Source organism: Gavia stellata, chromosome Z (assembly GCF_030936135.1).
Source record: "Gavia stellata isolate bGavSte3 chromosome Z, bGavSte3.hap2, whole genome shotgun sequence".
Lineage (NCBI taxonomy): Eukaryota > Metazoa > Chordata > Aves > Gaviiformes > Gaviidae > Gavia > Gavia stellata.
In genome coordinates this window covers 29,243,197-29,270,143 of record NC_082637.1, presented here as the reverse complement: position 1 = coordinate 29,270,143, position 26,947 = coordinate 29,243,197, and the positions used below count along the sequence as shown (strand labels likewise).

General features: G+C 36.4%; 1 protein-coding gene across 1 annotated transcript in view; it reads left to right on the top strand.

Annotated features, from left to right (window-relative positions):
• FCHO2 (FCH and mu domain containing endocytic adaptor 2) overlaps positions 1-26,947 on the top strand; it is a 100,553-nt gene that overhangs the window by 4,735 nt on the left and 68,871 nt on the right. The window contains exons 2-8 of the mRNA XM_059834235.1: positions 7,285-7,376; positions 12,625-12,699; positions 14,016-14,157; positions 14,247-14,399; positions 18,543-18,647; positions 24,887-24,985; positions 26,113-26,209. Of these exons, the coding sequence (XP_059690218.1) occupies positions 7,285-7,376; positions 12,625-12,699; positions 14,016-14,157; positions 14,247-14,399; positions 18,543-18,647; positions 24,887-24,985; positions 26,113-26,209 (763 nt within the window). The remainder of the gene's footprint in view (positions 1-7,284; positions 7,377-12,624; positions 12,700-14,015; positions 14,158-14,246; positions 14,400-18,542; positions 18,648-24,886; positions 24,986-26,112; positions 26,210-26,947) is intronic.

Here is a 26,947-nt window from a genome sequence, read left to right as displayed (position 1 = left end):
GTTGTATCTAGTTTCAGCAAATACTGAATTTCACCTATATGAGGGAGTTGTGCTCCCCCACCCCCCATTAGTGGATTTTCTATAGTTATTACTTAGCATATTGGTGCAACTCTGGAATTTTCTTGATAATTTTTTTTTTTAATCAAAAAGACTTTGATGCCATTATGATTTATCTGTATTAGGTTTCTTGCGTGCATAATCTGTTCATCAGGCGTGTGGCTTTTCCATACTTGTATCTGACAGAGGAGCATGAGCAGTAATTTAAGTGTAAAACTAGCTGTAGGACAGCTTTTCTGGACCTAACCAAAAGAAGAGGCAAAGGATATAAATTTTTCTATTCTTGCCCCAAAAATTGAAGTGATTCTATTTCCCACATTCATTCTTTTCTAGGCTTATCTAATAAGGTGAGGGGATGTTGGTCATATTTCATTGAAATATCATGTTTGCCAAAGGCAGTTGCAAGATTTAACTAGGATTTGGAAGCTTAATTTGGAGATTATCCAGTTTTCATTTTATGACAATTTGAAGTAAATTAGGGACCTAAACTTTTTTATGGTTAAAAAAAAATTCTGTAATTAAGTTAGAGTACCACTTCCAAATGTTGCCGTTTGAATATTTGTCTGCCTGTTTCCTGGAGAATAAGTTGTGGGTTTGGTAGGCTACTTTAAAAAGAGGATTAGGCAGGTTATGACTTAAATAGTTTATAAACAAAAATGCAGTATTCTCAGTCTGTTCCATTTCTTCTTGGTGATGTGGTCGTGTTTAAACGGTTGAAGGAATGATCGTGCATGCTTAACCACTGCTAATGCATGTTCTAAAAGCATAGTTTGAAATGACAGTGATTTACTTATTGTCAGATGTTTCTTTACTTGCTGAACTTAGTTAGAAAATGTCAAACTTTGTCTGAACTACTCTCATCAAGCCTCTAAAGTTTGACCAAAATCAAAATGTGCTTAAGAACTGCATGTGCCTTTTATTATCTCATTTGCTTACTTTTGCTGTGAAAACAGTATATGCAACTGTCCTTTTCTTGCTTCTCACAGTAGCTAAACAAGTAGTATGCATCTGACCAGTCATGGGAACTTTAGAATCACCTTAATCATCTAGAAACATTTGTTTATGCTGGGTAAAAAGATAGTGCTAGAATTGTAGAGTACCAGGTTGGAAGGGACCTCAAGGATCATCTGGTCCAACCCTTCTTGGCAAAAGCACGGTCTAGACAAGATGGCCCAGCACCCTGTCCAGCTGAATCTTAAAAGTGTCCGATGTTGAGGAAGCCACCACTTCCATGGGGAGATTATTCAAATGGCTGATTGTTCTCATTGTGAAGAATTCTCTTGTGTGCAGCTGGAATCTCCCCAGGAGTAAGTTGCACCCATTACCCCTCGTCTTCTCCATGTGACTCCTTGTAAAAAGGGAGTCTCCATCTTCTTTGTAGCCACCCTTTAAATACTGGAACGTGGTGATAAGGTCTCCCCTAAGCTTTTTTTTCTCAAGGCTGAACAAACCCAGTTCTCCCAGCCTTTCCTCAGATGGCAGGCTTCCCAGTCCTTTGATCACCTTTGGGGCCCTGCTCTGGACCCTCTCCAGCCTGTCCACATCTTTTTTGCATAGCAGGGACCAAAACTGAACACAGTATTCCAGGTGTGGCCTGACAAGCATCAAGTCCCACTGAGTGGAGTGGGATAATGACTTCTTTATCTCTGCTGATGACGCCCTTGTTGATGCAACCCAGCATCCCGTTAGCTTTCTTTGCTGCAGCAGCATACTGTTCACTCACATTGAGCTTGCTGCCCACCAGGACCCCCAGGTCCCTTTCCACAGAGCTGCTGCCCAGCTGGGTAGATCCCAGCCTGTGCTGCACTCCTGGATTATGTATTCCCAGGTGCAAGACCTTACACTTGTCCTTGTTAAACTTCCTAAGGTTCTTGTTAGCCCACTCTTCCAGCCCATCCAGGTCTTCCTGCAGGGTTCCTCTACCTTCCGAAGCATCCACTTCCCCACTTAGTTTGGTATCATCGGCAAACTTCACCAGGGTACATTTGATCCCACCATCCAGATCACTTATGAAGATATTAAACAGTGTTGGGCCCAATATCGATCCCTGGGGGACCCCACTTGTGACAGGTTGCCAGTGGGAAAAGGAGATATTTACCACCACCCTCTGGGTGTGGCCTCTCAGCCAGTTCCCCACCCACTGCACAGACAACTTGTCTAGACTGTAGCACATCACTTTCTCTAAGAGGAGGCTGTGGGAAACCATATTGAAAGCCTTCGAGAAATCCAGGTAGGCAATGTCCATCGCTTGCCCGACATTGTTAGTTGTTAGTTGATGGTTGAACTCGATGATCTTACAGGTCTTTTCCAACCTTAGTGATTCTGTGATTCTATGATGAACTGAGCAGCTTACTTTGTCGTAGAAGGCGATCAGGTTTGTCAAGCACAATTTGCCCTTGGTGAATCTGTGCTGGCTCTTCCCAACCACGTGCTTCATTTGACTTGTGATAGCCCCCAGGAGGATCCATTCCATAACTTTCCCAGGGACTGAAGTAAGACCGTTGGGCCTATAATTTCCTGGCTCCTCCTTTAAGCCCTTCTTATAGATAGGGGTGACCATTAGCCTTCTTCCAGTCTTCTGGGACATCCCTCAGTCTCCACAGCTTCTCAAAGGGTATGGAGAATGGCCTCACAGCGACGTCAGCTCTCTTAACACCCTCGGGTGGATATTGTCAGGGCCCATCGATGTGTAGTGGTCAAGCACTTCTAATAGTTCACATACCAACTCTTCCTTCACTGACAGTGGGTCTGTGTTTGCATCAACCTGGATTTTTGTTCCCAAGGCCTGGGGCCCAACCGTGCTGGTAAAGACAGAGGTGAAGAAAGTGTTGAGAACCTCTGCCTTTTCAGCGTTGTTGGTGACTAATTCACCTCTCCTGTTCAACAGCGGGCCAGTATTTTCCTTTTGTTTCTGCTTGTTGTTTACATACCTGAAGAACCCTTTCTTGCAGTTTTTGACATCTCTGGCCAATTTCAATTCAAGTAGAGTAAGAGAGAGTATTAACGTTTTACACTAATAGACGTTAATGTTGAACAGTTTTAGTCCAAAGTAAACAGAGCTTGCACTCATACAATTTGATTAGAAATGTAGGAAATAAATAGTGCTGCAGATTGCCTAGAAATTCCTGGCTACTTTATCAAATGTAGGTTTAAATTCAGAATCATCTTTAAGAATAAATTTGCTTGTTGCATATAAAAGTTTTCGAAGTCCATTAAGTAGTTCAGTAAAACAGAGTTCCTGTAATCTGTTTCCTGTTATGCACAAGTCATGGAAATGCTGAATTCTGATTTCACATTTGCTGACAGGGTTACTTTCATTTCCATGAGAAAATCATTGCAGTTAGTTCTTGGTGAAGGGAAATGGAAGGACTGCCTGCCCTCACTTTCTGTGACTTAATTTATTTTGTATGCAAAGTTGGGCAGTAATGCCTCATTGTAGGCTTATTTAAGTGAACTGTTTACTTGTATTTGAAGTCTTGTTTCCTCTTGTGGCTTGTCAGGAGATATCTATACTATATACACAAGAAAGCTCTCTTGCAGCAGTGTAAAATGGGAAACATCAAGAACACCACCAGCCTCTGAAAAGAGCTTTGTCATCTCTAGGGAAGAAGGAGAAAACTGCTAATGAAGTAATTAAATGGAGCCCATATGGAGAGGGGACCACTTAATTTTTTTTTTTTTATTCTCACAGTTTCACAGTTGTTTTCTGTTGAGTTAATGACAGAATCATCCTCAATAGATGGTGTTTTACCTGTGAAATCACATTCAGAATGGGCTTTCAAACTGATCTGGAAGTCTCTTGCATAGAACCTGATGTTATGTGACAACAGAGGTTCCTCTTTCTCCAAGATGCAACTTCTAGAAGAATCTACATCTGACGTCACTGTCTGTCTGTCATAGCAGTGGACGGTAATTGCTTCTGAAAGGGAGTGGAAGGTCTCATCAGTTCCCTCTGCTATGTGCTACATTTATTTATTTTTAAGTAGGCCGGTACTAGGCTTTCAGTGATCACAGCTACTATGGTTGACATAAGGAAGGAGCAGGTAAAAACACTTAATGAAGAAAAATTGGCTAGCTACACAATTTCCACGTACAGGATTTTATACAATGTGTGTGGGAAGGGGCAGTGTTGAGGAAAAACAACCAAAAAATAAAAAGTGTCAATGTCGTATGTGCACATAAGAGGATACATACTTTGTAAATTGAACTACTTTTCCTCTTAGCCACAGCATACATCTCTGTCTTTATCCTAAATACAGAGCCTTAACTCTGATGCTCATTGTATGAATTATTTGAGTTACTCTTCATGAAAAGAACTACTGAATGAAGGAGTTGTGGATAGGCCGTATAGCTTTTCCTAAGCAGAAAAATGTCTGCTCTCTGCACTGAGATGCCACACTTAATTTGACATAGGTACACATATGTCTCCAAACATGAGTAGAAAGAATATAATTTATAGAATTGTCATCAGGTTAATTATCAGAACTCTTGATCATGTAGATTATACAACAGTTCTGAAGTCTAGATGTTTGCGCTTATAGGCAGACCCTGGTACTGGTAAGATAGGCTACACTTGGCATTATATTTGCAGGTGAAAACATGTCTTTTAGTTGTGCCAAGCTTAAACCACATAGGCCCTCAAATCTAGGAGTCTGCTTTGGACTTGCTGCTTTTTTTAGACCTTAATATATTTTTCACATGGCCTCTTAGCCTCTGATAACTACTAATAACATATGAAAGACGTGGCTTTCAGGAGACTTTTTTCATTGAGGAAAGTATCTGTTCTGTTTCTGTGTTGAGCTTCCCATGTGAAGTCAAGAACAAGAGTAGAACTGATTAGAAAACTTCATTTAAGTGGAAAAATGAGTTCCTTTGCAGTAACCTTCAGTTACAGTTAGGGAACAAGATGATGATGGGAATTAGTTGCTTTGGCTCATTCTAGTCTCTAAAGGCTTGCAAAGTTACATTTCTGATAGATTATCAGCTGTGAGGAAGGCTGAAGCCAGGGGCTGGGTCATGGCTGTGCTACCCTTCCTGTATTTCTAAAGTGGCAGGAAATTTGTGGAGCTCCAGTATAGAAAAGTCCCTGTTAAAGCTCCCATTAGGAAAAGTTGCTTTTAAAAGTTCAGAAGCAGTCTGTGTTCAGCATATTTTGATCAATGTGTTGGTTTAGCTCGAAGAGACACCTTAAGGCAAAGGGAAAGAACATTTCCAGTTTTTCTGGAAGAAGTGCCTAACACTTACTTGTTAAATATTTATCTCCAAATTTGGGTATAGTAACAACTTTGGAGTAGTTAAATAAGAATTTTATTTTGTATTCAAATTGAAATTATTGGTGAGGTCTTAACTGTAGAGTTATCTGGTGTTTATGTAACGCAGTGGCATTCTAGGGTTTATATTGAGGAAATACAGAAAGTTAATAAGCTACCTATTAGTACACCGATGGTCAAAATTATAGTCGGCTTCAAACTACAAGGAGAAATGGTTAGATAGGAGTGAAAGGGGAGTCAAGCTGTTTAGGCTGGTACTTGAAGGAGTAAGACAACTTTTAAAACGATAAGTTACATTTCCTAATAATTGGTGTTCTCATCCTTTTATTTTTCAAACTTAAAAAAGCCTTGCCTGGCAGATGGTCCTTTTAGATTTTGCTGTATTTTCATGTATTCAACTTAGTTCTGTTTGTACTTTTTACAGACCTTTCTGTAATTGCACTTATACTAAGCTGATTTGCATTTTGATAAACTTTTTCAGGTTACAGATTCGTGCGACTTTAGGAACTGTGATTTTATAGGTGGTTTTTCTTTTCATTTGCCTGGTTTTGTTTCCCCAGTGCTTGGAAGAAGTAAAACAAGTAATCCTGGCTATTAATATGAATCAAATTGCCTTCAGTCATCTGTTATTTGTAAATTTATGCGTCTATGTGTGGTGTGATATAAGGCAACTTGCTATATTATTGATAATGCTGATGTTTTATGTAGTACAGTTAACACTTCACAGAAGTGGGCCTACTACCGCGGCTGCTGCGAAGTTCTTCCATCCACCCGTGGCTGCTTCCACTTACTTAAGCTGGCAGATTCCTGCCTGCCTTATCCTCCTTGCTCCCGCCTCTTCTGCTGAGCAATGCAGCTCTTCGTGTCCTCGTGGTGATCTGGATCACTGATCTTTATTTTTATTTGCCAGCTTTATTTTTCAGCTGTATAATTTCCCTGATTGGGTGCGCCTTATGGCTGCACAAACAAATTTTTCCAGAACAAAAAGGACGGAACTGTTCGGAGGGGTGTATGTCCAAATCCTCAGGCTCCTCTTGCTGGAGATGTAGAAGTGCTGTTGTGAAAAGTCCAGGATTCTGCTTCCCATCCTTCTTTCCCTTCCACTCTGAATGCGCATGCAGTTTTCCTGAGGGCGTGTTTCTGTGTCTTCTATAGCAGCAGCATTATGGATCTGAAGCTTTTGGAAGGGAGGAGGGGAATGGATCGTTTGACAGGAAAACTTTTGTAGTAGCAGTGCTATTATGCCATGCCTTGCCTCGCCTTCCTTTCATTTCTATTGTTGCTTTCTCCTGTCTGGGGGAAGTTCACCATAGTGCCAGAGGTGATAAGCTGGCTGAGTTTATTAATCAGTGTTTAAGGCAGTGTGTCAGTTTTAATGGTGAGGTACGTCTCACCTGGAAAATACAAGTCTTAAAAACTAAACTTAAGAATAGACAAAGGGAAGTTACCTGTGAGAAGGAAGAGATTAGTGATTAATTTTTTTTTTTTTTAACCAATTTTACAAAAAACAGAGGAAGATAGATGAAGTGTGAAGATCTGCGGAGGCAGGATATCCAGTGATCCCAAAGTGTGAATTTTAGTTCATGGAAAATAATGAAAGATATGAGAGAATGAAGAGAGAGTACAACATTAAGCATGTGTTTAATAAGATGGGAAGTGAAAGAATACAAGACCTGTAGAAATCTAGAAAAGAAATGGCTTTGAATATAGCCTGGAAATATGTAATAGAAGAGTTGTCATTCGCAGGGTAGTAGTAGCTGCTGAGGTGATTTTAGTTTGTTTTACGTATAGGGGATTGAAGGGAACTAACAGTAATTGGTAAAAAGCTGAAGCGTTGGAAATCATTCACTTTATGGAACTTCATCAGTTATTAAAATGCATAGGTTCTATACTTTGTTCTGTAATTGCTTTAGCATGTTGTGTTTCATAGTACTACTTTCTTTTTATTAATCTTTAGGGGGAAAGGAACAATGGCTTTGATGTCCTCTATCACAACATGAAACATGGACATTTGTCAACAAAAGACTTAGCAGACTTCATAAGAGAAAGGTAAGTATTCATCCTTGGTAATCCTAGCTCTTCAATATACTGTTTGTCGTTTTTGTGTGTTATTATGTTAACCAGTAACATTCAAAATATGTAAAAGGCAACTAACATTTTAAAATATCTCTTATATTCTACAAGAATATCTAGGTTTATTCCGTTCACTTAGAACTGAGTAGTGACTCTTAAGCATCAATTAATAACAAGCTTCTGATTTTTCATGTTTGAATTAAAAAACAAGAGTAAAAAGCTAGAAGTGTCACATTAGGAGTCCAGCAGTTTATTTAAATTAATCCAAATTTTTCATCATGTTTGAAAGAAAAGCAATAATTTAAAGTACCAGAAGTTACCAGTCTGACAAAGTTTTTGACCATAGATGTACAATTAGAGTATTAACAACTGCTAGTATGATATTAAAAATTGAGAAACTAGGTTTGTTGAAGAAAAGGGAGTGATAGGTATAGACAAGAAAATAATATGCAGAAAATAACACGGGTTCTTCTCTATGGGATGGAAGCGACAGAACTGAAATCTCCAGATGTGACAACTTCCAAAACAGATAACCTAGTGCTGTTTTTATTTCTTCTGTGTGAAAGAAGACTGCTGCTGCTACATTGCACATAAGAATTTCCATTCTGGACAAAATTGATTATACTTCTGCTTCAGAGTTTTGTCTTAATTCAGTTACTGACACCAGATGAGACATGGAAAAAACTTGGAGGAGGCTTACTGAGGACCTGTTTCAGCAAAGGTTTCTTGCAGTAAAAGCTGTCCAAAAAATAACTTGATGCTATATGTGTATTGGGTTCTTTGTTTTATTATAGTGACATAAATAAAACTTGACAGTTCATTCTACATAGAATTCCTAGTAAAAAGAATGTGGTGGTCTAGATTTTTTCACTTTAGCAGCTCCTTCAAATTAAATTTAAATGAGATGTGCCTTTTCAATCAATAAATAAGATATTTGGACCCTTCTTCACATATTAAAAATGTTTCAGCTGAAGTTTCTGCTAATTAATTCTTGTGATTTGTCAAGAAAGAGACAATTATTTTATTCCCAGTTAAACAAGTTTAAATAACATTTAAGACTAAAGATTAATGACCATGTAGGAATAAATGAGGGTCCACATGGGCATTTTATCCTCAATGAGAGATCAAGAAATGTATTTTCAGTTCTTATGCGTGGATCAGGATGTGCCAAAGAGATATGCAGCCCTCTTACAGCATTTTTGGTGAAATATGTGAAAAATTTCAGTTCTCATTAACACATCAAGATTCACTAGAATCTTAGTGCTACATTTTAATTTATTTGACAAGTCTTCGATATAGTTCCTTAAGAACAACTTGCTCTGGGGTTGGAAAATGTCTGTGAGTGATGTAGACCAGTAGCAGTAAGTTCAGTCCTTTTCAGTGACCTCCCATCAGGTTATTAAACCTGGTATCTTACCTGTTTCATTGTGTTTTCTTCAGCTCTGCTTTATTGATGCATCTCAGTATGCCAGGCTGCCATTAAAAAAGCAGTTGAATGCCAAATAGGTACTTCTTTTCAAATGAGGGGTGCATCACTGATCAGTCTCAGTGTAAGCTAGCGTTAATTTGTGGCGTATAGTTTGTAGTTTCAAAGAAATAGATGGACATTAAATATTTCATGTCCTCACTTTAGTAAAAATGTTTACAAGTGTCCATATCTACGCAGTGACACCCTTCACTCCTGTTGTGAAGTTACTGTGGGATGTCAGTCGATTTCCCAGGAAATAAATATGGTTCAGTAGTACACATTTATTCACATGGGTCAAACTCTTGATCTCAAAAGAAATTTAATTGGGCAGTACTTCAACAGTATTTTACAACAGTCTAATTGTCTTGACCATGTTCTATTTTGCATCTTTGTTTATTGCAAAGAAATTAAGAGATGATGTACACAATTATCTGTTCCCCTCCTTCCTCCACAGAGTATAGTCTGAATATTGTTTTGCAGTACTGTTTTCTGCTAGAAATATGTAAGTGGATGAACAACATTTATTATGAGCCTCCTAGATCCAGTGTTTGTATACCCTCACTTTTCTGTTCCTGATTTTCTGAAGTGTTCCCTATGAAAAGTAAACGTACATACATTTGAATTTTTTTCACATCTGTCATTCCATTCCTTTTGAACATATGGGCCATTTTTTTCACAAGTGGAGATAAAGGAGAGTGAAAACTGCTGGATAGGTAGAGGAGACAGGTCTGAGTTGGTGGTAATACTTTTAACAAGTTAGAGGACTTAACCTTTGTGTGTGCTGTTTGACAGTAGTCACCTGGTCAGTCAGGGTTGCTGGGTTCTCCAGACTAGCCACAGAATTTGCTTTTTTTATGGAGTGATCTAAAAGAGAGAGGAAAGATGGTTGAGTGTATTTGGATGTGCAAACTGCTTAGGGCACAAAGGGCACGTCTGTATGAAGCCAGTCTCTGTTACTTGGCGCTGTTCAGAATAGTGTTTTGGTTGTGTGCAGCCTAATTGGGGAAGAGTCTATTGTTCCCTTTTCTCCAGTCTTAGAAATAGTAATGAAAAAAGAAAAATTGTATAGGATGTGGGAAAATGTTGGGGTTTTATTATAATGGGCTTAAGGATTTTTTTAAAGATTTTTATTTCAAAACTTCTCTAAGAACCTTCTGAAATTGCAAAGTCGTTTTCTGTGAAAAAAACGAAAATGTTTGAAATGTGTTCATTTATAAAAACATAATATTTCTGTACTGTATCTGCTGTTCCAACTGGATATCCATAGAAGGAGCAGAAGGTTTCCTCCTTGGCTGTGTTCAGTTAGTCAGTACCAATTCAATTTTCAATAGTGTTGTTTCACTTTTTTATTTTTGTTTTTGACTATTTGTTAATGGTCAAGTACTAAAAGAACTGAGAGACAGTTGGATCTGTGGTTCAGAAACGTTATCTGAAAAAGTGAATTTTGTGGCAGGCAATATGCTCAATGTTGGTAAATATTGGGTGGGGTAGGTTATCTAGCTATCTGCTGAAAGATAGATATATTTGTTCTTCTTGATAAAGCATGTAGAAATTTTGTTTTTAAAGACATGAAATATAAGAAGGTTGGGCTGCCCCCCCAGGTTTTTTTTCTTTAAATACTGGGAAGATTTTGTAGGTGAATGGTCTTATGTTTGTGTGTATTTAACGCCTAAACTGTTTACATGTAAGAAACCACTGTGCTTAGCTAGGAACTGAATAGCTATTGTGTTGGCTTTTGTCCAGAAGTCTTTCAAACATTTTTCTCCACCACTTGCTTGTAAGCATCATAAAAAGAATCTCGTCGATCAGAAGAAACTGGCAGTGCATATATTCCCATATAACTTCTAAATGTTCAACAGATCCCAAGCAGAGACAAGTTTTTCAAATAGGTGAAAATCAATTTACTGAGGCATCCATAGTGTGTTACCAGCATGTTTGAGTGCTCTGGGAAGTCAGTCGATAGGACAAATGTAGCTATACATGCCCAACTGGTCACTAACAGCATCTTTTGGTTGTTAGCCTTTGTAACTGTTGATCGTTGATAATGTGTGGTAAATTGCGGAACTCCAGTTTTCTGGAGGTTGCTCAGGTAAGTATGCTGTAAACTGGCCCAAAGAAAACAGGTGTGGATTTTTGTCAGAAATCTTGTGTTTAAAAAAAAAGGAAAAAAAGAAAGGCACTGAGCTGTCAAATCTAGAAAACTTTGATAGAAGCTATTGATAATTAATCAAAGTATATTGTTCATCATGGTAATTAACAAAACATCAGAGTCTGTTCTGTGTGTCTGTGCATATGTGCTTGTTGCTGTGCGGTGAGCAAGAATTCCAAACCTTGGAAACTTAAACTTTTTCATATCATCAAAAATACTTACGTATGTGGAAGGAGGATAAAGTTATTTGACTTTTTTTATGGTGAATAACTTTGCAGTTGTTTGTAGGTGAGACTTAAAATGTGACTGAGTTACGACGTTTTACAGTTTAATACCCTTCTCCAAATTGATTGTCCAACTCACTGGATAGTCATTTTGGAAGTTCAGTAGGTTTAAATACATGCCCCTCTGATTCGGGTGATTACTGCTACGTTGTTTCCTATTGTCATAAGAAAATTCTTTTTGCTTGGGAAGTGTTGTTGTGAAGAAGAAATAAAAACCTCTGCCTCAGCAATAAGTGGTTATTGTCATGGTATAACTTGAGAGAGAGGTGAATTCATCTCCCTTTTTTTCTCTTTTTGCCCCTGAATATAAAGGTATTACACAGCAGGAAAGAAATTGCTTCAAGCTTTTGCATTTTCAAGAAAAGGCAGTTACAGTATTTAAATCCAGGATGCTTCTAAATCTAAGTTGACACTACATGTTGAATATCGACTTAGGGTGGAAAATTAAAATAGTGTGTATCTTTACTTTAGTAATAGGAAGGTGAGGAAGATTGATGGGGGAAGGACTTGCAGGGAGTCACTGCTGTGATACACTCTGTGTGACTGCTGTTCTATGGCAATTGCCCCAGCAGAGGCTCTAAGGAGGAAATCTATGCAGACCCTTGGATTTTGAGTCTTCAAAAGACAAGTATAATTGTGGGTTTGAGTGCAGGAAAATGTAATGAAACTTTATATACAGAAGAGGTTATCCAAAATAAATCAGAATGTATTGAGATAACATTCTTTAAAAATGCGTATAAACAGTAGAACACAATAGTTTTCATTGCATGTTATTTACTGTTTTCCAAACTCAAATATCACTATGCAAAGAACTTAAACAAAAAGACCCCACAACTCCCCCCCTACAAAAAGACTAGACAAACCCCCGTTTTATTTAATGTGATTGCTCAGTAAGCATTCATTTTGTTTATTGTAATGTTTTCGTTACAAATATATTTGATTTTGTTGTTCTGTAAATCTCTGGTGTTTAGGCAGTGCTAGGTGGGTGATTGTTATGTTGCTGTGTTCTGACTGTTACTAAGGAATGTTAAAGGCAGAGGGCAACAGCAGAGAGTATAGGAAGGAAGGAATCGTTGTCAAGTCGTGAGTCCATGGCTTTTACTTGTTTCTGTTCCCTGCAACATTCTGCCACAGGTTTCTTAGATTTATTTTTTTCAAATATACTTCTGTGATTTTTTCATATAGTTCTTGAGGAGTCATTAAAATGGAGTCACTTTCAGCTAAAGTAAAAAGTCCTCTGCTTTGCACCTTTAGAATGCATATTCATCTGTTTTCAAATATGTTCAAAATTTCAGTTATGCTTTTGATGGCTTTCTTTCACAGGGCTACAATAGAGGAGGCATATTCAAGGTCAATGACAAAACTAGCCAAATCAGCAAGCAACTACACACAACTTGGGTAAGTAAGTGTACGTAAGAGAGAAATAATTAACTGCATACATGTTAAGAATAAAGTTTGATTCCGAATATTTTATTGATAATGATGAAGGTAGCATAACTTTGCTACCTTAAAAATGATTGTCAGTTCTTCAGCAACCATGCAAAATATCATGCAGCTATAACAAAACCAGAAAGACAGTACAGTTAAAAAACCAAAACCAAGGAAGGAGGAGCTGTCTGTTCCTCTGTTGAAGGTTGAGTTCTTTTCAGACATAATAAAGAATGTCACTTTCTACTGTGTGCTCCCAAGTCTATGGTAAAATTCTGAAGGGAGAACATATGGTCTGGAAATGTGGCAGTAAGTTTATTTATTTCTATTATTTCTGCCTTCTGGAGTGTTTCCTCTGTCCTCAGAGATGTTACAAATGAGACTTTTCAATATATTTATTCCATAGTTTCATTACATTTTTATACACGGGATATGTTTTTAACAACTGGAATGATTAGTGGATGTTTTTTCATTAGAAAGATTATGCCAACAACTCAGACTCCTTAGATGAGGCTAGAGTTTTTATTTGTACTAATCACAGGTAGAAATGTGGGGAGCTTTCATCAGTGGATACCAGTTGTTGCTGCTCTTCAGTGGTTCTGTATCTGCATGTTAGTTTGAATATCAGTGCTTTAAAGGCTATGTATACTATTGATTTTTCAGCAGCATTAACCAGGAAACTGAGGTAGGAGCGTATCTTTAGAATAGCAGGAGAAGTCCGTTCAGTACAGAAATCGGAATCTGAGGAATGACCTATCCCCCACCTTCCTTTGCCATACGGTTAATCTCTGTTAATCAGTAAATCCCTTTTAGTGGCAGGCCATCTTTGCCAATATTTTTTCCTGCATCTTGTGGCTGTAATGGTGTAAGACAACTAGAAACTTAACTAACGAAGTACTTTCTGATTTGTTTGCACTATTCAAATATACATGTAAAAATACTTCTACATGCTAAATTATTTTGAGCTGTTCTTGCGTCATCTTTAGGAATATCACTTGTCATTATTGTGTGCTGATGATAGAGAAGATTAAGTGAGCTTTGCTGTGTTTTAGTCATTAGAATCAATACAGGTAAGACTAGTAGATAGGATTCCAAGTACATTTGAGACATATTTAATAAGAATTTACAACAGTTGTTGGGGATTTTGCTTGTTTCAGTTCCAGGAACAGAACTGAACTTCTGTAAACTTATCAATTATACTTTAGCACTATTTAAAAAAAAAAAATCATAGCCAGCTAACAGAAAAAAATCCAGATGAACATTGCATATTATTTTCCTTAATTTAGGACATTTGCACCAGTTTGGGATGTTTTCAAAACCTCAACAGAAAAACTAGCAAGCTGTCACTTGGATCTTGTGCGGCGATTACAAGAGCTAATAAAAGAAGTTCACAAGTATGGAGATGAACAAATCAAAGCTTATAAAAAGGTTATTAATTTTTTTCTTATGCGTGTCCAATGACTTGTAACATTAAAATTAAAATTGTTTGGTTTTGACAATTATGTGATATTTGGCAGACTAAAGAAGATGTTTCAGGAACATTGGAAGCAGTGCAAAATATTCAAAGTATCACTCAGGCCTTACAGAAATCAAAGGAAAACTACAATGCAAAGTGTGTTGAACAAGAACGTTTGAAAAAGGAAGGAGCAGCACAGAGGGAAGTTGATAAGGTAGTTCTGTGACATCTTACTTTAATTAATTGTGTTGTCAATCAGTAACATGTTCAGCTTGTATTAGTAAGTGAAATGCTCAGAAAGGGCTAAAAGTAGTTAAAAGTAGTAGTTGTGGCTATTTCATAATGTGCATGACATTCTGAATACCTAGTTATGTTCTGTTTACGCTTACTTCCTTGTCTGTTCTAACTGCACTGCAGTTCTAATTCTTTATTTGGTAAAAAACTGAATCATATGATAACTTTGTTTAGTGGCTTTTACAGAAATTGCATATAATTGTTTCAGCATCTGTTACGGTTTTGGATAAATTTCCTAAGGTAAATATGCAAACACTTAATGCCCTTGCTGTTGAATTAAGAAGTAGGAGATTTTGTGTTGTCCCTTCAGTGAGACAAAATAGCTAATTGCACAAGTATTTGAAGTCTGTTCCATTGAGAAGAAAAACAAGTTAGCATTCCTTTCAGTGGTAATTTAAAAGGTTCCAATTTCATGGACCAAAAACCCAAGGGATGAGTATCTTGATGTTCTATTTAGTACTGTCCTTCTGTCTTGGGGGAGTTTGATCCATTCACAGAATCACAAAACGGCTGAAGTTGGAAAGCACCTCCAGAGGTTATCTGGTCCAACTCCCCTGCTCAAGCAGGGCCACCTTGAGCCAGCTGCCCAGTACCATGACCAGATGGTTTTTTAATATCTCCAAGGATGGAGACTCCACCATGCCTCTGGGCAACCTGTTCCATTGTTCAGTCACCCTCACAGGAAAAAACTGTTTCCTGATGTTCAGAGAAAACCTCCTGTGTTTCAGTTTGTGCCCATTGCCTCTGGTCCTATCACTGGGCACCACTGGAAAGTGCCTGGCTCCGTCCTCTTTACATCCTCCCTTCAGGTATTTAGATCTGTTGATAAGATCCTCCCTGAGCCTTCCCTTTTCCAGGCTGAACAGTCCCAGCTCTCTCAGCCTTTCCTCATGGGGGAGATGCTCCAGACCCTTCATCATCTTTGTGGGCCTTTACTGGACTTTCTCCGGTATGTCCATGTTTCTATTGCAGTGGACAACCCAGAACTGGACACGGTACTCCAGGTGTGGCCTCACCAGTGCTGAGTAGAGGGGAAAGATCACCTCCCTTGACCTGCTGCCACCACTGTAACTTTTTCCTGGTTTCAGGAAACTAAGTAGTAGAGGAAAGAGGTCATGTTTCCCTGTCTCTAACTATGTCTTCTCTTTTTAAATCTTGATACCTCTGCCTATTTCCATTTCAGTTACCTGATTGTGTAGGACTCTGTTATTGTTAGGATGGTCTTAGTGCCTTTTTTAATGCTATCTTGATGGACCAGATAGAGTTGGTTATTGTCTTTTCACTGATGACAAAAGTGATCCTGTTGACCATGTTCTGATTGTTTTATCTTTGATATAAATCTAGCTTTTTTCCTAGCTTCTGCCAAATGACAGTCAGTACTGGATTCTAGACATGAATCAGAAATATGTGGGTTGACAGATGTTTTTCTGCCAGTCTATTCAAAGTATAATTTTTCTGTATTCTTGTAAATAGATTGAAACTTTTCAGTAGGAAAAGTTTATTTGATGGAAGGCTTGTTTTTAAGACGTAACATTGTCCTTGTTCAGTTGGAAACAAAAAAATGTTCAGTCTGACTGATATCTACATGAGAAGGGAGAAAGAGGAAGCACTACAGGATGAAGGCCATTTTTTACTGTTCTATGCATCTTTCCTAGATACTTTGAACAATTAGGCCGTAGTTGAATGCTCAGCAAGTACTTTAAAAATGTTTCCAGTGAAAGCAAGTAACTGACCGTCACATCTCTTCACTTATGTCTTTATTCAAATTTACTCTTGTAATTTCAGAAACATGGTGACAAAGATTGTATTAATTTATTTTTCATTTGGCAAATAATAAGATTTATTACTTTTAGCACAACATGAAAAATGTTTTCTGTCAAAATTGCAGAATAAATATTTTATCAGAAAGCAGGGGATCTGAACCAATATGTTAAGAGCTCATCACAAAGCCAAATATTTGGAGAAATACTTTATTGAAGAGTCTAAGGAGATATCTGAGACCTTGCAATTTTCCTTGCAGCTGAAAGTTAGTGTTAACTTGGGTAATAATTTCCTGTTGTTGTCTGACATGTGAACTTCTCTATTTATAGTGACTTGACAAAAAATTCTTGACTGATCTTTATTCTTTCAGTTACTGTAAATCTGCTAAATAGAGTTCTAGCAATTTCTGCACCTGAGGATAGACACATCCTGTTTTCAGAAGAGATTACTGGTTAATCATACAGTGTTCACATGTTTTGTCATTTTGTCTGTCCTGCTGAGTAGTTGGTTTTTGTAGATGCTCTTCAGCACATAACACTCAGATTCTGCTCATCGTTAAACATGATTACAAGAGACAGGAAATGCTTTGGTTTTGTCAAAATCCCATGCATATGGGGTTCAAGTACATAATGCTTTACAAAAAACCTTATTTCTGAAGTCTTAACTTGGCATTTCCTTCCTTTTCAATGGTAAAGTTTGGAATAATCTAATTGCAAAGCAGTGGTAATTATTTTTAAAACAAGGTGTTCATCATAGAGCACCTTGTAGTTTCAGCATAGTAAATAGCATTTGGGAAAAAAGATAGGACTGTTTTCTTCTTGATAATTCCCCTGTGTGAATGTGCAAGAGTGAGATGAAGTAAAATTCAGGACAAGTAACTGATGGGTTTGATACAACCTGTCGTGCTCTCCTTTTAATGCCTGAAAGATCCATATTTTTCATATAGTGAAGTATTTTCAGGCTCTGTTATGCTGGGTTTAGAAGACTACGTGACTAAGATCTGCTTAAGGTTTCTTTGTAACTGGAAAAATGGAACTGCAGTTTTGGTCCCTCTTCCTTTGAAGTCCTGGTTGATGTTTTCACAGGTGAACAATGTTGCTCATGATTTTCAGTTATTTTTCTCTTGGAAATTGCAGAATGTAACTCACTCTTTCCAGACGGCATCTTTGTATTAATTAATTTGAAAGTTACAGATAGTGGTCAACTTCACAAGTCATTGCAAGTGAAAAATAGTTTCTGTTTTTACTGTGGAACAGATGAAATTAATTTGAAAGAGGGGAGGAGAGCTATTCATAACTAGAACAGGTAGTAAATACACAGCTGTCTTTACTGATGTTATTAACAATTCAGGAATACTTTTGAGTTACAACTGATGGGAAATTTCAATGAGATAAAGTAGGCACATTGAGCAAAGAAGCTAGAAAAAAGCTGGTGTTCAAGACAATTTTTAATTTCATTAGCTTTTAACTTGGAAATAGCAAGAATATCAAATGTTTGAAAACACTCCATTTCATGTGTGTCATGCTGTAAACTTTGAAAAAAACTTTACCACAAACAATCACTTAGTTCAGTTTTGTTCTTCATGTAATATTGGGATTCTCCTGTATTTTGTTTTGTCTTTTAAGAATATTAAACTTCCAGAAAGATGATTTTGGTTTATTAGCAACAAATAATGAAAAAAAAAAATCAGTAAATTATAAAGCCAAAAAGGACTATTGTAAACAACTCTGAGCTGCATAAATCTGTTCATCAGTATGTTCTGCATTAACTTCACTTTCAAATATCTCTTAATCTTAAAATTTCCATTGATGTAATGCCTGTACTTTTGAATGTCTTCCTTCATTTCTAACAGACAACTGTGCCTTCTTGGTTTTTTTCATGATTGACTCTTTCAGAATTGCACAAATAACTGTTTGCTCTGTATTCCAACCCTGCTTTCTTCTTGTTTTACTCTTGCAGTTCCAAATATTTGACAAGAGCTAATTAGTTAACTTCAGCGATACAAATTTGATTTCAAAATAAGTGCATTATAAATTAGTTATTGTTGATAAGGGGAAGGGATTTAAATGAGGTAATTGCTTTGTTACCTTTTTATGTGATTTATGTATAGCTTTAAATAGAAATCTCCATGGCTTGAATCTGAGTTATTTGGTGGTGAGATTTTGTTATGACACTTCACTGTTTTGATGTGCCCCTGAATATTTTTTATAGACCAGCCTAGGCTTTCTTTTAATAGTGCCTTTAAAAACCTTGGATCAGATGGTGTGTGTGACATCTGACACTTGTTTGTACTGATCTACAGGCAGCAGTTAAATCAAAAAAAGCTACAGACACCTATAAACTATATGTGGAGAAATATGCTGCATTTAAAACTGATTTTGAACAGAAAATGACAGAAACTGCACAGGTAAGTGTTATATTAAATTAATTACCTTTAAAATACATTAATACTTGCTGTTTTGTCTCTGAAGACATTTGAAATCAAAGCTTTAGAAAAATTGATTCAAGATAAAATGATCTCCTTTGGAAATTTATATGAACAATAATGTCAGAACTAGTATGTTTGAAGGGCAAACACTAACCATCTATGTTGTGATGGCACTGTCCTTGAATGGCACAGTTGAACACTGGTACTCTAGAAAGAAATTTTTAGGAAGAAAACAAAATTAACTTCTGGAAGTATTGTAGATGCATTGTGATCATGCGGGAAATCTGTGAACTGCTGGACACCCAGAACTCATTCACAGAAGTTTTTTAATACTGGGATCTATCATGTTTTTTTCATTATCATTCCGGCAAAACACTTTAGTTACGGCTTGTTAAAGTGTCTTCCCAGGATTTACCTGAGATTGTGAAAAGCCCTTACATCTGTTCAAGTTTCTGGGTTTTTTTTAAAGACTTTTAATCTGTGTTCCAGTGGATATTCCAGGACAAGAGGAAATGGCCTCAAGTTGCGCCAGGGGAGGTTCAGGCTGGATATTAGGAAAAATTTCTTAACTGAGAGAGTGGTGAAACACTGGAATAAGCTGCCCAGGGAAGTGGTGGAGTCACCATCACTGGAGGTGTTCAAGGAACGTGTGGACGTGGCATTGTGGGACATGTTTTAGTGGGCATGGTGGTGTTAGTTGATGGTTGGACTCGATGATCTTACAGGTCTTTTCCAACCTTAGTGATTCTGTGATTCTGTCAAGCAGCATATGCTGCTTCTTGTTATGTTTTAAAGTTTCTTTTTCAAATCTATTGATAGCAGACTCTTTTCCACTGCCCCCGATTTCAAAAAGCAAACTTCATCATTTCTGCTTTTAGTAGTTATAGTTAGTTGAGGACTGGTTGGCATATTTATTTGTATATGTTTCTTGGTTTATTAAACCTTTTACAAGATAGGCATTTTCTTTTTGGTTGAAAATTCTTTGCCTTTTTCATTAGTTTTTAGATTAATTTTTAGGCATAGATGGAATTATTAGGGAGATTCAGTCATACTTGTATTTTTAATGAATAAGTGGGAAAGCATTAGGGTTTTCCTTAACTCCTTGGAAGTTAAGATTTCACAGCATGCGGATTGCGTAGGCTGACAAGTAAAAAGCTGCCCTGTCTTAAACTGTAAACTGCTCTCCTACTTTGAGAACTTCATTAGAATTTGATCCAGTTCATCTCTGAATAGATACTCAACACAGCTGTTAGAGAAAGGATACCACATATATCACATACCAGAACTCTTCCCTCCCACTCCCCAGTCCAGGCATTTGCAACAAAGTGCTCAGGCATGCTACTACAAAATTGTGCTTTAACACAACTGTTACATTAGGAGTCTTGAAAATCTTTCCTTGAAGAGTTTGCAGAAGGCATCTTTTTGTGCAGTATCCTGACTCGGTTCTGGTTAAAGGAGCTGTACTCCTTACGCTTTTCTTTTCAGTTTGAGTTGAATTAGGTTATGTACATTATTTTTCTCTCCTTTTAAAAAAATCTGTGACTTTTAAATGTTTTGGTTTCTTTTTTTACTGTGGAGTGTAAAACAGTGATGATTGCAATTATTCAGTGGTATAAAAAGGTTTTATGAAAAACAAAAAAGTTCAACAAGAAAGTTCATGGGTACAATGGTCTAGGCCACAAGGTCTGTTGTACTTCTCTCTCATCTCTGATGTGTGAAGCTGTGTTTTCAATATATGTTTTAAGTTAGTATTGCTGTTAAAAGTAGCAGTTGTCTTATTTCCATGCTTCTCCCTTTATCAACTATTTGTGCGAGGAACTACCTTATAGAACTAATCCAGCTAAAACTAATGTATGAGGGAGGGTTGGCTTTAACCCAGAAGAGACCTGTGGTCTGTTTTTTTAAGAGATCGCACAAGCATTTGTGTTGGCACAAAGGCAGAGGCAATGTGGTACCAAGAGCAGAGAATTCCATCTTTAATCTGGTTTAATGTGTGACACTGGCCTGGACTCACTTGCATATGTGTCCACCTTACTTACACATTTACATCTGTTGACTTAGCATTGTGTATTGCTCACTGTAACTTAAAATATTTGTATATCAGTTATCCCTAGGCAATTTGACTGGGCTTAGGATTGGAATTGGCATGTATGATTACAATCAGTTGAGAATTTTGGGACTAGGCAACCTTTTTAAACTTAACTAATATCTATCTTAAAACAATTATTGGAAACAAATATAATATAATATATCAACAAAAGAATTATTGAAGTGTAACATTCCTCCTGGAGAGTTACCAGAAATAAGACTAGGTGGAATCAAGCTGAGTTTGAACACATACTGCTGCTACCCAAAATGGTAACTTTTTTGTAGTGTTCCTGTTAATGTAACTACTGTATTTGCTCAGCAAGCATTCCAGTAACTCCGTCATGGTGTTGTTTATATAAATTGTAGTGCAGCCTGACTTTTACTATAGACCCCACATTTTGCTACAAAGAAATCAAGTTATACCAGAAAAAATACCAAACTATTCCATTTATTTGTCTCAAGTCACATGCAAGTGTGGCTCTTCTGGATTAAGAAGTTCTGGCACTGTTTATTATTTACCTTGCCCTGGAAGTTACTGAACCCCAACCGAAATAGATCCTGTGAATGCTTCTGATCCACTGCAGAGCAAGTTCAGTCAGGTTGCTTTAAACCTTTATCTACCTCACAAAAGCTGTCTGATCTCTATTCCTTACCTTACAAGAAAGAGACTGTGTTTATAGCAGTTGACTTACTGCTTTCTGAAACAATAAGAAAAAAATTAACAAATATTACTTTAATGAGCTGGCCTTGCTAAATTACACTGTAAACTTATGTCCAGTGAGCAAGAAAGCTGTGAGTAATGAAAAGGAGTTCTGGTTCAGAACTGACGGAAGATAAACATAAAGAGTATTTGAAATGGATTTTATTGTCAGTGAATTAGTGAAGGAAAATGTAGGGGTTTTCAGCAAGCAAACTAGCTGGGCTTTTCATTATGTACTAAAAAAAATAATAATCCATTTGAACAATCCACTACAACAAAAGAATGAGAAAAGTAACAGCTTATTCTGTATCTAGAGACAGAACATCAAGTTGTTCTTTGTTCAGCTTCCTTATTCGTGTTAATAGGTAGGTATTATGTATTTAAACCAGGTTGAGATATATATAGAGAAAAAAAAATCTTTATACCATATCAGATGTTACAGCTGGAAAAACCTGACCATGCTTTTGGGCTGCTTTTGTTTTTTGTTGGGTTTTTTGGGGGGAGGGTTGGGGGAGAGAGGCATTTAGGATCTTTTTGGTTTAGTTTGGGTTTTTTCCCCAATACAAAAGTGGTACAGTTACCTCTTACTACAAACCATACTCATCTAAATGTCCTTAGTTCCTTAACTGCAACTTGAATTTTAAATTTTCACTTAATGTGATAATGGACACCTGGAAACTTTCCACACCTGTCCACACTGGAAATGAAAATTGCCATTCTGCCAGTATAAGTCCTATCTGTGGAATTTGTTTTAAGTATAATGGTGTAGCTGCATCTAGTTTGGTTGCTGGAGGGTTACTTTAAAGATGATGTGATAGGAAAAATAACAACACACATGAATGTGTGGAAGCCCACTTCTATATGAAGCACACCCTACATTATGTTAATTTAGAGTACATTTCACTTGAAATACACTAGTTCTGAAAACAAAATCAATGAGAAGTGTGAGCATTCTCAGCTGTTTCAGTGTAAAATCAGTTGGCTTAGCTTAAATCTGTCTTATACTGTATACACACTATTTTTCTGAGGACAAACATCTTGAATTGCTGTGGCATTATTCTAGGTAATCATGTAGTAATGTCCTCACTTAGTTGTCCTCTTTTCTTAGTTATACTCCACCAATCTTGTTGCATATATTTTGTGTATTTTTCCTTTTTTGTCATTTATTATCTTATCTGCAGTTATCAAAGTGACGTGACTTGTGATACATGATTTTGAGGTTGAAGTTTGAAACATACAATCTTCCTCATCTTGAATTGCAAGTTATGATTTTTGCTGCCATAAACATGGACGGTTTTATTGTGATTAAAGAAGTAGGAAAATATAGTTCACTGTTGTTTAGAAATCAGATTTGACAGAAATTCCTCATGTTGAAAGATTTTTCTGAGTAAAGCTATAGTTTTATTACGCAATTGTTATGCAGTTGCTAAGAAAACATGATGTCTTATTTGCCAGATTATTCGCCTTGCTAGAAGCTTTTTTTAAAATCATGTAGCACAGTCAATTATTGGAAAGGATCAAATAGCTGAAATTGCTAAATTATTCTTTAAAGGTCTTCTGTATTACCTAGAACTGAGTAGAGTTGAGTTTGGATCATTTTGCTGTTGAGCAGTCTGTGTATAAATGAAGTTCAAGAATAAGTAATAATTCATTTTTTAAAAACATTGTAAAACTTACAGGAAAACATACAGGTTTATAAAAAGGAATAATGCTTACTTAAACTGTGTATACTGAGTTGGACAGCTAAAGATCCTATTGATGATGATTTTTCATTTGTGTTGAAGCTTAAAACACTAGGAAGTGGCTTGCATTTTTTGGGTCGTTAACATTACAGATTCATTTCAGTACATCTTTTTAAAATGCACTCATCTTTCAAAAGTGAAAGTAAACAATTTGGTTAATTATTATATCTGTGATATGAATGATGTGGTTGTATTATGGTACCTAGCTTTATTCTTTGATCAGAACCTCTTTGTACTATGTACTGTACAAAGCCAAGATGGATCTACTTCAAAGACTTTAAATCTTAAGTATAAAACAATAAACAAGAAATAAGGAAACAATTGGGGGAGGGGGATGCTTTCACTTACATAAGAGACAGAAAAATCTCTGAATGGCCAACTGTTTTGATGTGCATTATAGAGAAGAATTTAAGAGACTGGTACCTCTGTTTTGCAGTTTCATGGGATGCTCAAACCAAACTTGAAGGAAGCATCATTGGCATAATCTCGAAAGTTTACTTTGTGTTTAGGTAAAAATTAGCTACTGGAAACAGGCACACGTTGGAAGGACACGTTGTGTACGTGTGTTGACACCCTGATAGTAACTGAGAACAGATAGTACAGAGATGGACCATAGATAGTTTTGAAAGCAAAATAATATAGTTTATATAATAAGGCACTCAGTAAAAGAAGTAACATCATAGAGCAGGCTACAGAGGATGACCATATCCTCTGTAATTAAGAGGAAAGCTGCTGGAGGAAAAAAAATAATTTTAATCTGCTTGAGTGATGGCTAGAAAGGTATGTAAGAATGGCAAAAGAAAGACTGACAGTTTAGAAGTTAGAGATATTCGACTTGTCTGTATGGAGTTGTGTTTGTGAATCAGAGTAACAGGAGGTGTGAAATGTGGAGAGATGGTCTTCAGAGAACCCTGTACAAATTGGAGAGAGGATTAAGTGGTGCTCCAAAGTTTGGACACACTTGAAAGGGCAGTTACAGAAATAGGAAGAGAACTAGGAGAGAGCAGGAGTAAACAAAGATTTCAAGACAATTATGGTTGACTGTTGGAGAGGATGAGGACATTTTTAGTTCTGATCTTTGGCTAGGAAGGAGTCATTGAAAATGCTGGAAGTGATTTTAAAATGGCTGTCAGCTGGAAGTCTGGGTAAAATGGAACAAACTGCAAAGATTAATATCCGGTGAGTTTAAAGATCAAACAAATAATTTTTAAAGAAGCAAAGGATATAGATTTAACTAGGAAAAGAGAAAGCATGTGTATATTGTAAGCAGGAGGAGAGGGTGCTAAGAAGGAAGCACAAGACAGATCCAGAAGTAAGATTTCTGGGTTTAGATGAAAAAACAAGACTCTTTAGTAATGGAGAAAAGAGATTTTTTTTTTTAAACACCCTCTAACCCTATTTTCTTTTGGTAGAAATAGGTCAGATTTTTTGAAAAATCAGGATAGATCAAAGTTTAAAGAGTAAGTAAAAAAAATTGGATAATGGCTCTAAAAGGTTATATTATATTTTAAAGTACATTATTTCGTAACTGTGAATTCTGCACCTTCCTTTCTTAAACGCTGTGAGTACCGTGATCAAGATCTGAAAAGAAAAAATTTTTTTTTTTTTTCCATTTAGTGTATTTAATTATTAAAATTTAAGGTTTAATGTTTCAAGAAATATCTTCATTATGATTAATTGCTTTACAGAAATTTCAAGACATTGAAGAAACGCACCTTCTTCGTATGAAAGAGATTATAGAATCATTGTCAAATACCATAAAAGAAATTCATTTACAAATAGGAGAGGTAATTTTTGTATTATCATTTGTTTGTTTGGATTATGCTACATATTTTTCTTAACTATTAAATGGAACATTTCTTACTGTGTTTGTGGTAATTACAAGATCACATGATTCAAATGATGGTGAAGTCAACATAAGCTCAAATATTTATGGCTTCCTGTTGCATTTATATGTTCAGTACCGCAAATTTTGGAGAATAAGTCTGAATAAATTTTGTCTTAACAGAAACCAAAATGTTTTGACAATTCAAAGAAATTTTAGTGTATTTCAAAGCTCTGTTCCCTAGATATTAAGTTAGCACTCATTTCACAGATAATTGGGATACTTGTGCTTTTCTTTGAGTAAAACTTGAAATCATATCACTCTGAAAAGTTTCCAAATCTTTTATACACTTTGGGGTTTATGTGCAAAAGATCTTCAGTAACAGAAGTTTTTATAGTATCTTTTCTTTAGATGTAAGTTGATTTAATTAATAAACCTTATAAGTAGTCCTCCATTTTTAGATGTTTTGAAGTGTAGTTTTATTTGCGTACCCTTAATTTGAGTTGCTATTTTCCTCAGTTTTTAGGTATTCTGCAGTGAATGATGATCACAAGGCTGATGCTGTTTATTTCTAAAGCATATACATACTGCCTTGTTGGAAAAACTTCTTAACAACTTCTTAAGGTTGTTCCTTTCTCAGACCAAAAACATTACAACAGTAATGCTTTTACTCAAGCAGGTGGGATCTGTGATAATACAGTCGTAACAGTTCACACCCTTAACTGGTGCTGGCTTAAGGGACTGCTTGTCTTCCTGACATTGTCATGGGACATGTTGTTGACAAATTCAGAAAATTGTGTATAAACAAGTCGTTTAGATGGAAGAAATGGAAGTAAATCCTAGACCCGTCATTAAGCTGTATTCTTTCATTCCTAATTTGTATCTGTATTGTACACACACTTGCTACTACTAAAGCAAAGAAAGGATTTCCTTGATACAATGCCTGTTGATTTCTGGAAGTCTTTAATATATTTTAGAAGGAAATACTTTGAACCCTAACTCTAGAGAAAACCACTTTTTAAAGTTAATTGCATTGTTTCAATTACCGGTTTTTAAATTCCTTTTGTGTGTGGTGTGGTTTTTTTGAAGGTGCACGAAGAGTTTATTAATAACATGACAAATACTACAGTTGAGAGTTTAATACAGAAGTTTGCTGAGTCAAAAGGAACTGGCAAGGAAAGACCTGGTAAGAGATTAAAAATAACAGAGTAGGTAATGTTAATTTTAAAACTAGATTTCCGCTCCTAATAAAAGGTCAAACCCCTATTTGTTAATGTGTTATATTTTCAATGTACTTACAACTTCAAATTCTCAGAATTCATTAGCTTTGATATGAAATGATTCGTAGAAGTCGATTAACCCACAATTTATTATGTGCATGTAGTATTTGTGTTCAATAAAGCATGGCAATTTCTAGCTCTGAGTCCCTCTGTGTAGACCGTCAAGGAAGCTTTTGAACTATACTCTTCCTTGGTACATCAGTGAAATTTGTCAAGAAAGTGAAGTTCCTTGCACAGACTGTGTGTTGTCTGCTATGTGTTTCTGCATACATTATATTTTAAAACTTTATTTAATATGAATTTATGCATATATTCAGAACAGATGTCTGTAAAGCTGCTTATCAAACTCTTGGAACAGCTGCATGAGTTTATTTGGTTAGCTTACAAAATTATGCATTTTAATAGATTGTATGTAGATTGTTCTTCACTAAGCAGCAAATTCAGTAGTACGTTCTGAAAGTACTGCTTATTGGGTGCGGTGTATAAGACTTTCCTGGACTGGCATAAAAAGACAATCTCACAGTACTGTGTATCTAGTATTATAGGAAAAGTAGAGTTCACTTAAATGTTTGAGCGTGAGTACACAGTCACTAAGTGTGTGAATACAGGAATTTGGTAGTACTGTTTTTTATTTTCTTCAGCAT